At 52.8% G+C, this 14,538-nt stretch overlaps 1 protein-coding gene across 1 annotated transcript in view; it reads left to right on the top strand.

Annotated features, from left to right (window-relative positions):
* The window catches only part of SLC24A4 (solute carrier family 24 member 4), a gene marked incomplete at its 5' end in the record, with an annotated part of 163,169 nt that overhangs the window by 113,785 nt on the left and 34,846 nt on the right, over nt 1–14,538 (top strand). The window contains 4 exons of the mRNA XM_080809752.1: nt 1,826–1,879; nt 3,433–3,575; nt 8,216–8,385; nt 12,493–12,697. Coding sequence (XP_080665878.1) covers nt 1,826–1,879; nt 3,433–3,575; nt 8,216–8,385; nt 12,493–12,697 — 572 coding nt within the window. The remainder of the gene's footprint in view (nt 1–1,825; nt 1,880–3,432; nt 3,576–8,215; nt 8,386–12,492; nt 12,698–14,538) is intronic.

The raw sequence follows: 14,538 nt of genomic DNA, 5'->3' as shown, positions 1-14,538 counted from the left end.
TTCCAAAGCGACAAAGATTGTTTCCCTCAGTGTTCCTGCTCTGCCAAATAAAACATATTATAAAGCTAAAATAATGAAAACGGTAAAGAATTTTGTCACAAGGATATACGTGGGCCAAAATGGACTGTGGAATCAAGAAACCAGTCATGGGCCCATTTCTTAGCTGGGGGATATGACAGGTGTCACGACAGGCAGTGAGTTAGGGAGAGGGTCTCAGATACTGCTGGGGAAACTAGGGAGCTATGCAGAACAAAATAACACCAGATCCCTTCTTCACACCTTATACAAGAGGAGAATCCAGGTGAATTAAAGATCTCACTGTAGGGGCGCCTGGGTGGCTCAGTGGGTTAAAGCCTCTGCCTTCGGCTCAGGTCATGATCCCAGGGTCCTGGGATCGAGCCCCGCATCGGGCTCTCTGCTCAGCGGGGAGCCTGCATCCTCACTTCTCTCTCTCTGCCTGCCTCTCTGCCTACTTGTGATCTGTCAAATAAATAAATAAAATCTTAAAAAAAAAAAAAAAAAAAGAGTCTCTTAAAAAAAAAAAAAAAAAAAAGATCTCACTGTAGGGGCACCTGGTAGCTCAGTGGGTTAAGCATCGGCCTAGAGCTCAGGTCATGATCTCAGGGTCCTGGGATGAAGCCCCATGTTGGGCTTCCTACTGAGCCGGGAGTCTGCTTCTCCCTCTCCCTCTGCCCCCCACTCATGCTTGTTCTCTCTCTCTCTCTCTCTCAAATAAATAAAATGTTTTTAAGAAGCACCATAGATCTCGCTGTAAAAAGCAAAGGTAAACAGAATAGAATAAAATGTAGGAACTCACCTTGATGACTTCCAGGTAGGCAATGATGCCTTAATTAAGATACATAAAGCAGAAACTTGAAAGGTTGGTGTTTTCACTGTGTCAGTGTATTGTACGTCCGTAAGCCGTAGAGACATTCTCTTCATGATGGTGATTCAGAGTCGGCATCCCATCAGTGTCTCTCTGTGGGACTGTGCTCAGGAGGCCTCACTGAGGACATGAGCAGCCGGGTGCTCTGGGCCCAGAGAAACCTGCTTTCGGCCCCCACCGGGCCCCTAACCCACCCTGTGAGCCAGGCAGCCACTCCTCATCCAGGGTCTCCTCCTAGATGGACTGGGGGCAGCAGCAGTGGGGTCATCGCCGACTCACACAGCTCTGCTGGGCTGCAGGCTCTGCCAGCAGAGGGAGAGTTCCCGAAAACAATCGTAGCTCATGCCTGGCGCACAGTAGGCCTTCAGCACGCATTTGTTAGATGACCAGACAGATTAAGCTGGGTTGCTCCTCAGAGGCTTGTGGTCTGAGGTCCCTGCACGCATGTAGGTTTGGGCGCTGCACCTCCTGGACAGCGGGGTGAGCGTCCCAGGAAGGCCCCGCCCCTGCCCCGCTCCGGAACCGCCCTGCGGGCTCCTGTGCCGGCCCCTCTCTCCCTGCAGTTCTTCAGACCCCTCCCCACCTGTACCCACAGCCTTTCTGGCCCGGCCAGAATCTACGGTGAGCGCACAGGTTTCTTAGGACCAAGTGGGTATGACTCCAGGCTGCTCCCTTCTGTGGGTCCTGGGATGGGGTGGTCCTGGTCCCCCTGTTTTCTGGATACCCGTGAGAATGCTGCCTGATCCCTGTGGACCCATGTCGCTGAGAAGAACCCACCCTCACCTTCTCTGTCCCCAAGAGGGCTTCAGATGGCAGCTGGCCACAGCCTAGGATGACGCCCCTGTTTGCCTGGGGCCAGGGCTGGGGCGGAGGGGTCAGCCCCAGACCCCGCGGCCACAGGCACCCTGTCCTAACCACAGTCTCCGTTCTCTCTTTGAGGTGGGAAGGACTGGTTCTCATCATCTTGTACGCGTTTTACATTCTGATCATGAAGTAAGTAGCTTTTCTCTTCTCCCTGCTGGGAAGTCTGACACCTTGTTCCACTTCCTGCTCTAGCCTTTCATTAAAGCCCAGACGAAACTGATGACAGACCTTCCAGTCACTTCCAGCCAGCTCCGGTTCTCTGGGGGTACCCACTGGGGTGCTCAGACACTGTTTGGGGGCTCCTGTCCACACCTGGACCAGGGGAGGCTGGGCTGGTGGGTAGAGGATGAGGCTGTTTGAAGACAGGTGGCCAGCAAGACCTCTTTCCCAGGGGCTCCTTGCTGCCCTGGGGGACCACCCTTTCTCACGGTCATCATAAATCCCCTCTTCTCAAAGAGCCAGGCTGCCCGGCTTTCGCACCAGGCTTCGTACAGTGCCACCTAGCAGGGGCTCAGCCTGGTGCGACTCCAGGGCACGCCACTCAGGAAGGAAGGTGCAGACCCCAGGGTCAGGTTGGGCTCGCTTGCCGCCTCCGGAAACCGCCTGGCTCAGCGTGATCTCAAAAGTGCTGGCGAGGAGTATCATTCAGCTCTAACAAGGCAGGAACATCAGACTGGGATGAGCCTTGTAAATGTGCTAAGGGAAAGCAGCCAGTCGCAAAAGGACAAAGACGGTATGATTCCGCTTGGGCGAGGGACTCTGGAGAGCCCAATCCATAGAGCTAGTAGGTTAGAGATTACCAGGGGTGTGGGGGGTGGTTACTGGTTAACTGATGTACAGACACAGACTGGTTTGGGATGCTGCAACCCGACAGTAAATTATGTTGACAGTCACCCGACACGTCCCGGGACTGTGATTAGTGCCAGCGAGTTAGACACTTAAAAATGAAAAAGAGTTAAAATAGCAGATTTTTCCACATTTAAAAAAACAACCTCTCTGTGAGCTGAGTCCCCTTCAGGTTTTGTTGTCTTGTCCACATCCCCAGAAAGAGTTAAAAGCAACACTGACTTTTAGGAGACTCTGAATCCCCACATTTATATCAGATGTTTACGGTATTTTGTGCAAATGGGTGATCACCTGTCCAAGTGCAGCAGGCTTGTCCTCACGTGAACCACTCGCTCTCTGAGCACCTTCCAGTGAGGTGGGTGGCCTGGGGTCTGAGCCGGAGACGGAGTCTTCTCTGGGGTGTGTGCCTGGCTGTGAGGGGTGCAGGCTAGCCTGCCGGGCAGCCCATGGGAGCAGGACTCATGGCTGTGGCAGGGAAGACCAACCTGGTGACACTTCCTTCGAGCCTGCCTTTGACACTGGCCTGAACTTCTTTTATTAGGACAGGCTTGGGACGGGCATGAGTAGACATGGGTCATGCTCTTGGACCAGAGGTTCCTTATGCCCCCCTCCTCACCCCCCGCCCAGGGAAGCCACTAATAGCCCGGTGGGGTGGGCCTGTGACAGCACGATGTTCTCGGGGTCCTGTCAGGGGACTGTCAGCTCCGCTAAGCACCCTCCACTCCCCCTCGCCGCCTCCACAGGCCACGCCCAGGGCCTTCTGACTGTGTGTGCACGGGGTGGGGGTGGGGTGCCAGGCATCTCCCCGGGCTCTGACCTCCTGCCTTAACTTCCAGGTACAATGTGAAGATGCAGGCCTTTTTCACCATCAAACAAAAGACCATTGCCAATGGCAATACCGTCAACAGCGAGCTGGAGGATGGTAATGATTACTGTGATAGTAGCTCTGACGATCCCTCCATGCCGTTGCTGGGGCGAGGTAAGGCTGAGCAGACAGGAGCGGCCCACGCTGAGTCACTGAAACCATCGCCCGTTCTCTCTCTCACACGCACACACAACCCACCTAAATTGTCACTCTCTTACCTTTGGTCCCAAGGCCCTAAACAAGGAGATGTGGCTCAGACTTGTGTTTGCGTAGAAGGGAGAAGGATGAAGAGAGCCAACAGTCATGCCCGGGAACTTTCCCCCAAGCCTCCTGAGAATGGTTCCAGGCCTGCTGGGCTCCTGTGAAACAGCAGCAAATTACCTGTCTGACCCTCGGAAAAGGCCAGTGGCAGGAGGTGGAGGACTTGGGGTAGCAAAGCAGGCTCAGGTCTCCCTGTGATTTCTCATATGCCAGGCCCAGTTCTGGTGGAGAACTCTGTTCTGGAGAGATCTCTGTCTTGTCACCCAGAGGAACGGCAAGGCCTGGGAGGGCAGCCACAGAGCTGAGCAGGAACACCCAGACCCGCCCCAGAGAGCCCTGCCTGGGAGCCCTGGCCCCAGGGGCGGCCCCCTTGTCTGGGGTTCTGGGCCCCCAGGGAGTGGTAAGGCCTGAATAGGTTTCTGTAATGAGGATTATGGAAAAACAGATGAGCCTGGCATCTCCAGTCCCACCCACAGGGTTGGTAAAGGCCTTCTCCACCAGCATGACAGGTGGACGGGGCCACGTGAGGGTCTTTCTTCTGTGTTCCCCGTGGCCCCAGGCGAGCCACATCCTTTTTCAGGCGACTTTCACTCCTTCATGGGGTCTATGACAGCCCCGGTGGTCTCGGGGGCCGGTTTGCTCATGTCTGGGACGTGTGGGGGCTGAAATCTGTCCTCCTTGGCCCCTCGCTAGTCTTCACCGTGGGGCAGATCTGAGTAGGGGCTCCAAGCCCTGGATGTCCGGCAAGTTTGTTCTGTCCCGTCTCAGGCAACCGCCCGATGGAGGCACCTGTCACAGGTGCTTGAGGGAGGAATGAATGTCTCCATATGGAAGAGAAGGAAGAAGCCCACTGGGGTTGGGGGAGGATCAGTGTAGTCATGGTTACGGCCCGGCTGCCAGACGGCACTGGTCCCTGATGGTCAGAGAGGGGAGGCCTGGAGAGCTTGAAGCTGTAGCCATGTGTCCTGTCGCCAAAATGCCCAGCAGCCTCCCCCAGGAGAGAGCCCGTTTCCAGGACAACCTCCACAGAGAGGAGGGACGGATGTGGCTGCTGGTTTGCATTTTAGCTCCACAGACAGAGCGGGCCCAAGGTCCCAACTGCAGATCCCTGAGCACAGCGTCTCAGGACAGAGGCTGATTCCTGCCCAGTCTTGTACACTGAGATTAGTGCTCCGGGGCCCACAGGACCTCCATGGCAAAGAAGAAAGATTCCAAGTGGTAGTGGTGGGAGTCATTCATTCCTCAGGTGCCAGCCCCGAGAGCTCCCTACCACCTGCATGGCCCATGCAGGAGGCCCCTCCCTAGTGTCCCGTGGGAAGCATCCCTTACTCGCAGAATAGCCACAGCCCACGTGGGGCCTCTCCTAGGGCTCTGTCCTGCCGCTGTCTCCATTCCTTTGACACCCAGGACAGTAGGACCTCCCCCACAGGTCTCTTATTTTCCCCCAAACATCTAAGTCTGGGAAAATGTCTAGAAAATTGGAAGATTAGACACAGGGCTGCCCCTCCCCGCAAACATAGGAAAAGGAGGCAGATGGGCCTCCCTCCAAGTTTCATCAAGGAGGAGGCATTTGGATAAAGGCCAAGGAGAGAAAGGTCTGGGCAGGGGGTGGGGGGGGGGTAGGCTGCAGGGCTGAAAACTGAGAGGGGGGAGTCCCAGAGATGGAGCCTTCAGGATTTCGTAGCCCAGGCTGGTGGAGGGCCCTGTGTGTAAGTCACCGCAGGGCACTGTCCCCCCAGAAATAGACTGAGGAAGGAGGAAGGTGCTCGCAGGAACCCTTCAGGGACTGAGAAGGGGGCCTCAGGAGTTTGCCTTTCTTTCTTTCTTTCTTTCTTTTTTAAGATTTTCTTTATTTATTTGACAGAGAGACCACAATAGGCAGAGAAGGGGGGGGCGGGGAGCAGGCTCCCTGCTGAGCCCAATGCGGGACTCGATCCCAGGGGCCTGGGATCATCACCTGAGCCGAAGGCAGAGGCTTAACCCACTGAGCCACCCAGGTGCCCAGGAGTTTGCCTTTCTTAATGGTGTAGTTGTCACCAGTCTTTCCAAGGCAGAGCTCCCCCTCCCTGCTCCTCGGCCTATGGGCAGGTCCCCATCTACCCACCCACCCGAGGAAGCCCAGGACTGCTGGCTGGTGGATTCTGTCAAGACCCCACAGGCACACACAGCTCTGGTTTTTCCTGTTACCAGCTTCGGTGCTTCCCTGGGCCAAATCAAACTGTTCAACCCGGCCCCTTCCCAGGTGTTTGGCCTTGTTACTACCACTCTTGTAAAATGTCTTTATGTACTTAAATGTTCTTTAAAGGTCATGAGGTTCTTTTTACCAAATCCTCTCGGGCCTTTCTTTTTTTTTTCTTTTTCTTATTTTGGGTTGGGGGGGTGGTACATAATATCTTCCCGCTCTGTTCTTCACTCGGATGTTTGGGTTTTTCTAAAACTCTTAGAAATTTTTCACATGACGCTTCAATTCTGCTCAAGAAAGCAGAGAAAGGTCCAAGAAAAGGTCCCCAGGGCAGAGGAGGAGGGCACCTCCCGTTCCCCATTTCCAGCTGCTGAGGGAGTCCCCCCTTCTCTGCTGGTTGCCCACAGCCTCACAGCCGGGGCTCCTGGTGCTAACGGCTAGGCTCACAGTGGAACTTTCCAGGCTGCCCTGGCCCTGGATCCGACTTGGGCTTCCAGCGGTGAGGAAGGAGGCAGACGCCTGGCCTGGGGCTGAAGAAGTGCCAGAAAAACATTCTGTAACAGAGTGATTTTCCGGGCAGCCCCCCTTGGCTTGGCCGTACCACCTCCTGCTGCCATTTGGTGGCAACACCACGAGAGTCCTCTCTCTATCCCCCACCCCACCCCCACCCTGGGGAAGCCAGTTATCATGGCTTTTGCCTCAATGAATTGATGCTCCAGAGGCTCCCTCCTTCTGATCCCAGGGTTTCCCCAGGGGATGCCCACGTCAGGGCTGGTTCTACGGATAGGACAGAGCCTGGAGCCGGCGGGTGGTTCGGCAGGTCTCCTCCCTAGGAGGGAGTGGTTCAAGCTCTCCAGCAGTGAGCGGTCCTGCTCCTCCGAGTGGGCCAGAGCCACTCGGAGAAATCGGCCAGGAGAGGGGCCCTTCCCAAAGCCCTGAGCACTGAAGCCCCCTGTAGCAGGAACTCCTCTACTAACTCCTCCTTCAAATAACCCCCTGGCATCTCGGCCACCATCAAGAACGCTGGCCCAGGCTCTCTGTGCCCACCGCTCGCTAATCCCCTCTGGCAACCTCTGTTGGCCTTTGTCTCCTTAACTCTTCTCTTCTGAACTGTAAGTAATCTGCTTTCACCCAAGCGATAACACATGCGTTACCAAACAAACCAGGACCTCCGGCGCACACCTCCTTAGAGGTTAGCGTCTGTCCCGACAAATGCGGGGTCCTCCTGGCTTCGTTTCTAACCTCCACGCCTCCTGTCTGCTGAGCCTTGCTGCCTGTTTGGTGAGGGTGTGCGTGTCCGGTGTGCATTTGCTCGTGTTGGTGCCATTAACTCTCTCGAGGGTGTGCTCTTGGCTACTCCTGCCGGGAAAGGCCACTCTCCAGGAGCCGGTGACCAGCATAGGGGGACAGGCCTACCCGCTTTGACAGTCTCCCCAGAGGGAAAAACCACCTGCTTCTGTGTGCTGTGTTCCTGAGCGGTTCCATTCCTGGCCTGCCCAGGGCTCGGGAGTTACATGTCAGATCCCCCGGGGAGGCCAGCCCCTAGCGAGCCTGTGAAGGTGGCAAGGAAGAGGCCTGAGGCCTGGAGACACTTACTCTTCAGCCTCTTGGGGTGATGGGGGTCTGGGGGGAGGTGGGAAGCAAAGGGTCAGAGACTTTGGCCTCCCTGCTGGAGGGTGTGTGTTTTATCGGAGACGTGGGATGTGGCCAGCAGCCCTCAGCAAGCAGTCTTTCCTCTGGGGTCTCTCTTGCCTCGTTCAGCCCCTGTGGTCCTCACCCTCACTGCCAGGCCCCTGTCCTCCTCCGCCAGGTGGAGATGGTTGTTCAAACAGAGCAGGTGGCCTGGTGGGAAGCTCAGAGCCAGTGCTATCTGGTGCTTTCTAGCATTTTCCATCCTGGAGGGCCCTTGTCAATTTCCAGAGTTTTATCTGAGCCCCTGTCAACAGAGGGGAAGAAAGGTCCCCTCGCCGTCATGGGCTAGGAGGGGGCAGGGACCCTGTCTGAATTGTAGCCGGGCCTCCCAGTGAGGTGCGGACGAGGAACTGAGAGGCCTTAGTCAAGACGGACCCCAAAGAGAGGGGGCATCACCCGGCGGAGGGGCTAGACGTGAAGCGTTTGCTTGTGAGGCATCCTGTAGCATGGGACCCCGGGGCCTCGGCTAACACTCCCAGTTGGCAGGCAGTCCCCTGGCAGCTGCCCAGATCACAGCCCCAGGAGGTCTGCAGCATGAGGGGAGGTCAGCCAGCCCAGTGCTGGGGTGTCATTCCCAAGGGAGATCTCACCACTAATCATGGTGTTGTGCTCAATATAGTGAAGGAGGAGCCTCAGTACAGCAAAAACCCAGTGGTGATGGTGGACGAGGTCATGAGCTCCAGTCCTCCCAAGTTCAGCTTCCCGGAGGCGGGCTTACGCATCATGATCACCAACAAGTTTGGTCCCAGGACGCGGCTGCGGATGGCCAGCAGGATCATAATTAATGAGGTCAGTCTGCGTCAAGGGCACCGAGAGCGAGTGGCCTCAGGTGTGTTGCTGTGCTTTGAGGACACGGGCTGCTGCTGGGCCACCAGGATGTCCTCAGCCAGGCTGGCCTTTATTGCTGTCCCTGCTATGGAAGGAGGCCCAAATGTTACCCGCGGGCAGCACACGATCCTCTCCAAAGGTGTGGTACAAGGCAGGCAGCAATCAAATACAATTTCTAAGATGTGCCACTAAGACTTTTGTCAGGCACTAAAGGAAAGCTAAGTGGAGAAAGGCCAGCTGGAAGTATGGGTTGTTTCTTTAAAGTGTTCTTTAGGACAAAAAAAAAAAAAAAAAAATGAGCACACACTTGTTCTCTACAGACAGAACAACTCTAGGAGAAAACCAAGAACACTGGCAAAGGTCACTTACCCCTGAGGACTTCCTTCTCACTCTGCACCCTCCTGTTCTGCTTGAAGTTTGTGCCCTCTTTCTCACTTGGGGGGAAAAAATCAGTTTTAGTGCTATTTCTTGTCCAGAAACTATAGCAAAGATGCCCCCACTCTAATGGCTTTCCAACTTTCTTCCAGGCTTTGCCACATACGTGCATATGGGAGTTTGAAGTCCTTACCCTCACACCCAGGTAGTTCTCAGAGAGCTCGGAAATTTGATAACTAATAATCCATGGTTAGCACGTCAGAGGTATGCAGAAATGATCTCGCCCAGGGCTGAAAAGTTCTGTATTTTGAACATTTCTGCTTTTGTATGTAATACGTCCTCCCTGTGGAAGATGTAGAAAGAAAGAGAAACACTGCAAATTTTGCATCACTCTGAATCCTTTTGACCCAGGTCAGTGAAATAGGAATTGGTGAAATTTTGCTGAATCCTGGTTATCTTTCATGAGCATAATTGTACCCACTGAATGGGGGTGAGGACATCCCTGAAGGATGTGGGTTCACAGTAGCTTTCTCATGGCAGGCCCACCAGGGAAATCATTGGGGTTTTGATGAGCTGGTAAAATATTGACTGGCACCCACCCCAGATGTTTTAGGCTGCTGGGGAGACCTTGTGTCCCCCCCACCACCCCCCCACCAGCCTGGGATTGAGTGCCCTGGCAGGGAGCATAGGGATACAGAGAGGCCGGGCTTGGGAGAGGAGATGGACTTTTAATCTCACATTAACCACTAACTGGTTTGATATTCCTGGGCCTCAGTTTCTCTTAATGAGAATGGCCAGATGCTAACTGCACTTAAAATTTCAGTGGCACACAACCCGTAAACTATGCATGGGAGCAAAGCTGTATCTTGGGGTAATTTCATCAGAGAATGGGAGTGGGGGGAGGGAAAAAAACCCCAAATGCCCAGTTTCAAAGTTGTTTCTTAAGACCCTGGGTCTCATTAGAATGTTCAGTCATTTTAATTCCATTAGAATGTTCAGCCATTTTAATTACATTAGAGATGTTTGCAAAGCCGCAATTAAGCCGTGATAGAGTCTAGTGCTTGTGGTACAGATGCCCTTGTTTATTCACCGGAGAGGACAGAGTGGCTGAGAGGGGTTTGCACGGGGGGCAGGTGTATGGGAGAGGGTGTGCGAGGGGTTTTCCTTCACTCCAAGGCTGCACCTGGTTGTCCTCACCCAGAGCCCCTGCAGTGAGGTGCTCCGAATCTCCCCCACCTTCAGTTTCCATCTCATCTCACACCTGGGTGCTGGTCATTTTGACCTGGTCCATCCGACTGCTGAGGCCCGGCCAAGTGCAGGATATCTTACCTCTTAATGACCTTCTGCAGCGGATAATGAGATTTCCAATTTCTCAGAGAGGCAAAGTAATTTGCCCAAAGCCACACAGCTAATACGAGTGCAGAACAGGAATTCCCACCCAAATCTGCGTCTAGACTGCAAAAATGGGACTGCATAGGTTATCAGGAGTCAGTGAGTCCACCTCCTCAGACCCTTCTTTCTCTATCTTTATTCCCTCTGAAATGTTCAGCCCCTGCTTGAGTTGCTTATAATTGCCTCTTCCAAGTGGTAACTCTTTGAACATCGCCACCCCCTGATTTTCTCCTTGAACTGAAATATCCTTAGAACCTCCCACCCTCCCTGATGTAAAAGGGTTCCTGTCATCACCATCTTCCAGCTTGTCTCTCTCAGCATGTGGATCCATCACCTCCTTTGTGTTATAATCTATGCCTCTTTTAATACAACCTCAGGTAACGTAGATATTTTTCTAGGTACAATGCTCTGTTGATTCCTATTAAGCTAGAATCATGACCCCTTTCCATTGCTACCATTCATGTTGCCATTAAGTCATGCCTACCTCCTTACAATTCTGTCCTTACACAGCCAGGTTTTTTGTTTAACTATAGGAATCACCTGTCATTTAATAGTACTTGGGTTTGCTACTTGGGTAGCAAAATATTATGCCTCCACAACTGGGCTTTTGTCTCAGACACAGATCTCTTTGGTCTTTTGGTAGGCTAAGTGTTGTGAACACACTTGTAAAAAAAAAGAATTTTAAAATTTTCACCCCACCCTAGGCTTCATGATTTAGGAGTCCCTACCTAAAACCAACATGAAGGCAGTTAAACGGTCAGTTCCTTTGTTGTTGTTGTTTTAAAAGAGAAATAACATGTATTTTAATAATGATGTTTTAACTTCCAGGTAACCGTGAGGATAGGCATTGGACACACAGGTAGAAAATATAGTGCCTTGGGGACACATTCACACACTCTTAGTCTCCTGGTGAAGAATCGGGAGGTGTCTATATTTGTCCATTGTGTGACAGTCCTTACCCCCAAGGCCTAACTCAGGCTGACACACAGGTGGTTAAAATCAGAACCAAATGAATGCGAGCTGGACAAAGGCAAAGGATGATGGAAACCTGCTGATTTCTTGAAACGTGGCTTCTGCCTTTCCCTGGTTTCTAGAAGCCCATGGAATTGGTGAGGAAGGTCAGCTTCCGCGTGGGTGGAAGGGTGGCAGCCTTTGTCAGTCACTACAAGATGGGGCCGGGAGGGGGACAGGTTGGTTCAGGACTTACCCATTAGACATGGCAAAGCACTGGGACAGCAGAGACCAACCCAGTGGCCAGTGACCCAGTAAGGTGCTCAGCATCGTTGGTCGGCGGGGAAATGCCAGCAGAGCCACGGTTGGATACCATCACACACCCACCAGAATGGTTCGCATGGAAAGGGCTGCCAGGGTCAAGTGCTGACAAGAACAGGACACAAAGGAAATTATAATGCATTGCTGATACGAGTGTGACGTGGTTCAGCATGCAGGTACTACGTGACCCAGAAATTGCATTCCCAAATACCCGAAAGAAACAAGTGCATTTTGTCCAGAAAAAGACCGGTGCACAAATGTTCATAGTAGTGTTCTTCATAAGAACATAAGAACAAAAGAAGGGAAACTGCACGGTGCATCATGGGTTATTTGTACAGTGGAATAGTCGACAGCCATGAAAAATAGTCAGCTACTCGGTCAGGCAACACCAGAATGAATTTTACAGATATTGAGTGAAAGAAGCCACACGTAGAGTAATATATAGTATTTGAATCCATTTATATGAAGTTCAAGTTCAGGAGAAACAAACTGATGTTTATAAAAGTCAGAATAGCAGTTACCTTGGTTACCTCTGGAGAGAAGGGGCGTATAAACCAGGGAGGTGCCTGAGGGACTCTTCTGTGGGGCTGAAAATGGTCTACACCTTGATGGAGAACGTCATTGAGCTATATGCTTCATTTGAGTGTCTTTTTGCACAACAGACCTGAAAAAAATTAAACACTTAAAAAAATGATGTGGGACGTTTCCTGTGACTATCTTCAGGCAGCTTATAAATGTCCAGTGAAGGATCTGGAATGGTCACTGCCTTCCAGAGTCAGGGGCTAGGTGGTCTGGTTGGCATTAAGAAGGGGAGGCCCAGGTTCTGCCCAGTCCCCAAAGGCTTTCCCGGTATCAGTCCACCTGGAAATGAGCAAACTGAGATGGAGTCTGAGGTTCTTGGGCCATTTCTCAGGGAGCACAGGGATGGTGTTCCAGAAGCCGTTCAGGGCTGTGCGTCTGTAAGGAACAAACCACCATGGAACACTTTGTCCCATGTTTTGGCGTCTGACATGCCTCCTGTCCACACAGCGGCAGAGACTGATCAACTCAGCGAACGGTGCCAACAGCAAGCCACTTCAGAACGGGAGACACGAAAACATTGAGAATGGGAATGTTCCCGTGGAAAACCCCAGCGACCCGCAGCGGGAGCAGGAGCCACAGCCCCCGCCGCCGCCGCCCCCCGCAGAGCCGGAGCCAGTTGAGTCTGCCTTCCTGTCCCCCTTCTCCATGCCTGGTGAGTTCTGGGGGTGCGGGGCCCTCAGGCTAAGCTGAGGTCTTCAGGACGGAGACCTGGACCCACGAGGGCCGAGGAAGGCTGTGCGATGGGTTGACATTAGGTCATTGGCATGTGCCAGACAGCAGGTCAGCTGGAGACGTAGGGAACCCCAGTAACCCCTAGTGACTGCACTTAAATGCCCAGGGCAACCGGTCTTTCTTTTGCAATAAGAAAAAGCAACCACCACTGTTATTTTCACAGACCTGGTTTGATTCTCCCACCCAACATTCACTGACAGCATATTCTAAGGCCAGAAATTACCCATAGATGGTTACACCTTCTCCATTTGACAACATCTCCTACCTGTACACAAGCCCTCAGCTTCCTCCATCTCACTGGAGCGTGACCTCTGAAGCTTAGTGACCTCTGACTGCCAGCTCCTTGCTGACCTCAACTTCTGCTCTTCTCCTTCATGCACCATCTCCTCCAGCCACACTGGCCCCCTTTCTGTCCTTAGAACACACCCATATGCCCTGCCTCAGGACCTTTGCATTTGCCTGTTGCTGGAATGCACTTTCCCCCGTGGGCCATAGGGCTTGCTCCCTCCCCTGCTTCAGATCCCTGCTTAAATGTCACCTTCTCCGGGTGGCCTTCCCTGAGAACCCTGTTTGAAATTTTTTTTGAAGATTTTATTTATTTATGTGACAGAGAAAGAGAGATCACAAGTAGGCAGAGAGGCAGGCAGAAAGAGGGGGGAAGCAGACTCCCTGCTGAGCAGGGAGCCCGATGCAGGGCTCAATCCCAGGACCCTGAGATCATGACCTGCGCCAAAGGCAGAGGCTTAATGCACTGAGCCACCAGGTGCCCTTTTTTTTTTTTAAGATTTTCTTTATTTATTTGACAGAGAGTGAGAGAGATCACAAGTAGGCAGAGAGGCAGGCAGAGTGAAATATTTTATATATATATATATATATATATATATATATATATTTTTTTTCCCTTATGTGTCTCCCCCAGCTAAAATGTCACCTCCACAAAGGACAGGGATCTTTGTCTATTTCGCTCCTGCCTGACACACGGGAGGGGATTAGCAGGTATCTGTCCAGCGAGTTCAGATGCAAGAGGAACCCCAGACACACACAGTGTACCTTCCTCTTTAACCAGCTTTCTGTGCAGGCCTTTGAGTCCTAGGTGGGAGATGAAGGCCCCGGTCTCAGAGTTTTTGCCTCGGTGTCCTGCCATCCCGAGAGGGAGCAGAATTCCAGGATTTTCAAGTCCGGAACTTGATGTTTTCCTGAAAAGAATTTTGTGTTTAACATCAGGATCACAGAGCATATAATTTAAGAGATGGCTCTGTGGGGAGAGAGGATGTCCAGTCCCTCATCCCCGTGTTACGGGAAGACTCCTGCCCCCAAGTAGATGGCGGGGGGCCTAGCCAGGCTGGGATACTCTGCCATCATGGTTCATCCTGAATATAGAGGCTCCATTTGGGATCACAGCGCTGCCTCGGGGTTCCTCGATCAGAGTCTCCGGGGCACGCTGCTTACAGCTACCTGGCGCTTCCCAAAATTCAGGGTCTGGTTCTGAAACACGGACATTTCAAAGACCGGCACAGGACACAGGAATCAGCATTTTGTAACCTTCTCTGGGTGATTCTTGGGAACTGGCTAGATTAGGAGGTGCTGATCCCTGTGAGTACCTCCCAGCTTTCTTTCACATGAAGGGCAGACCAGGAAAGTGACATTTTTCTCCTCACTGACGTCACAGAGGGGCCCAGCCCTGGGGTCTAGCAACCCCCACCAGGACCTCCCTGCCGACCAGAGGGGCGAGGGGAGCTGTGTCGGACACATCCCTGACAC

The sequence above is a fragment of the Martes martes genome (genome assembly GCF_963455335.1).
Source record: "Martes martes genome assembly, chromosome: 7".
In the NCBI taxonomy this organism is placed as follows: domain Eukaryota; kingdom Metazoa; phylum Chordata; class Mammalia; order Carnivora; family Mustelidae; genus Martes; species Martes martes.
The sequence above is the reverse complement of the archived record's forward strand: the minus strand, read 5'-3'. Positions and strand labels throughout refer to the sequence as shown.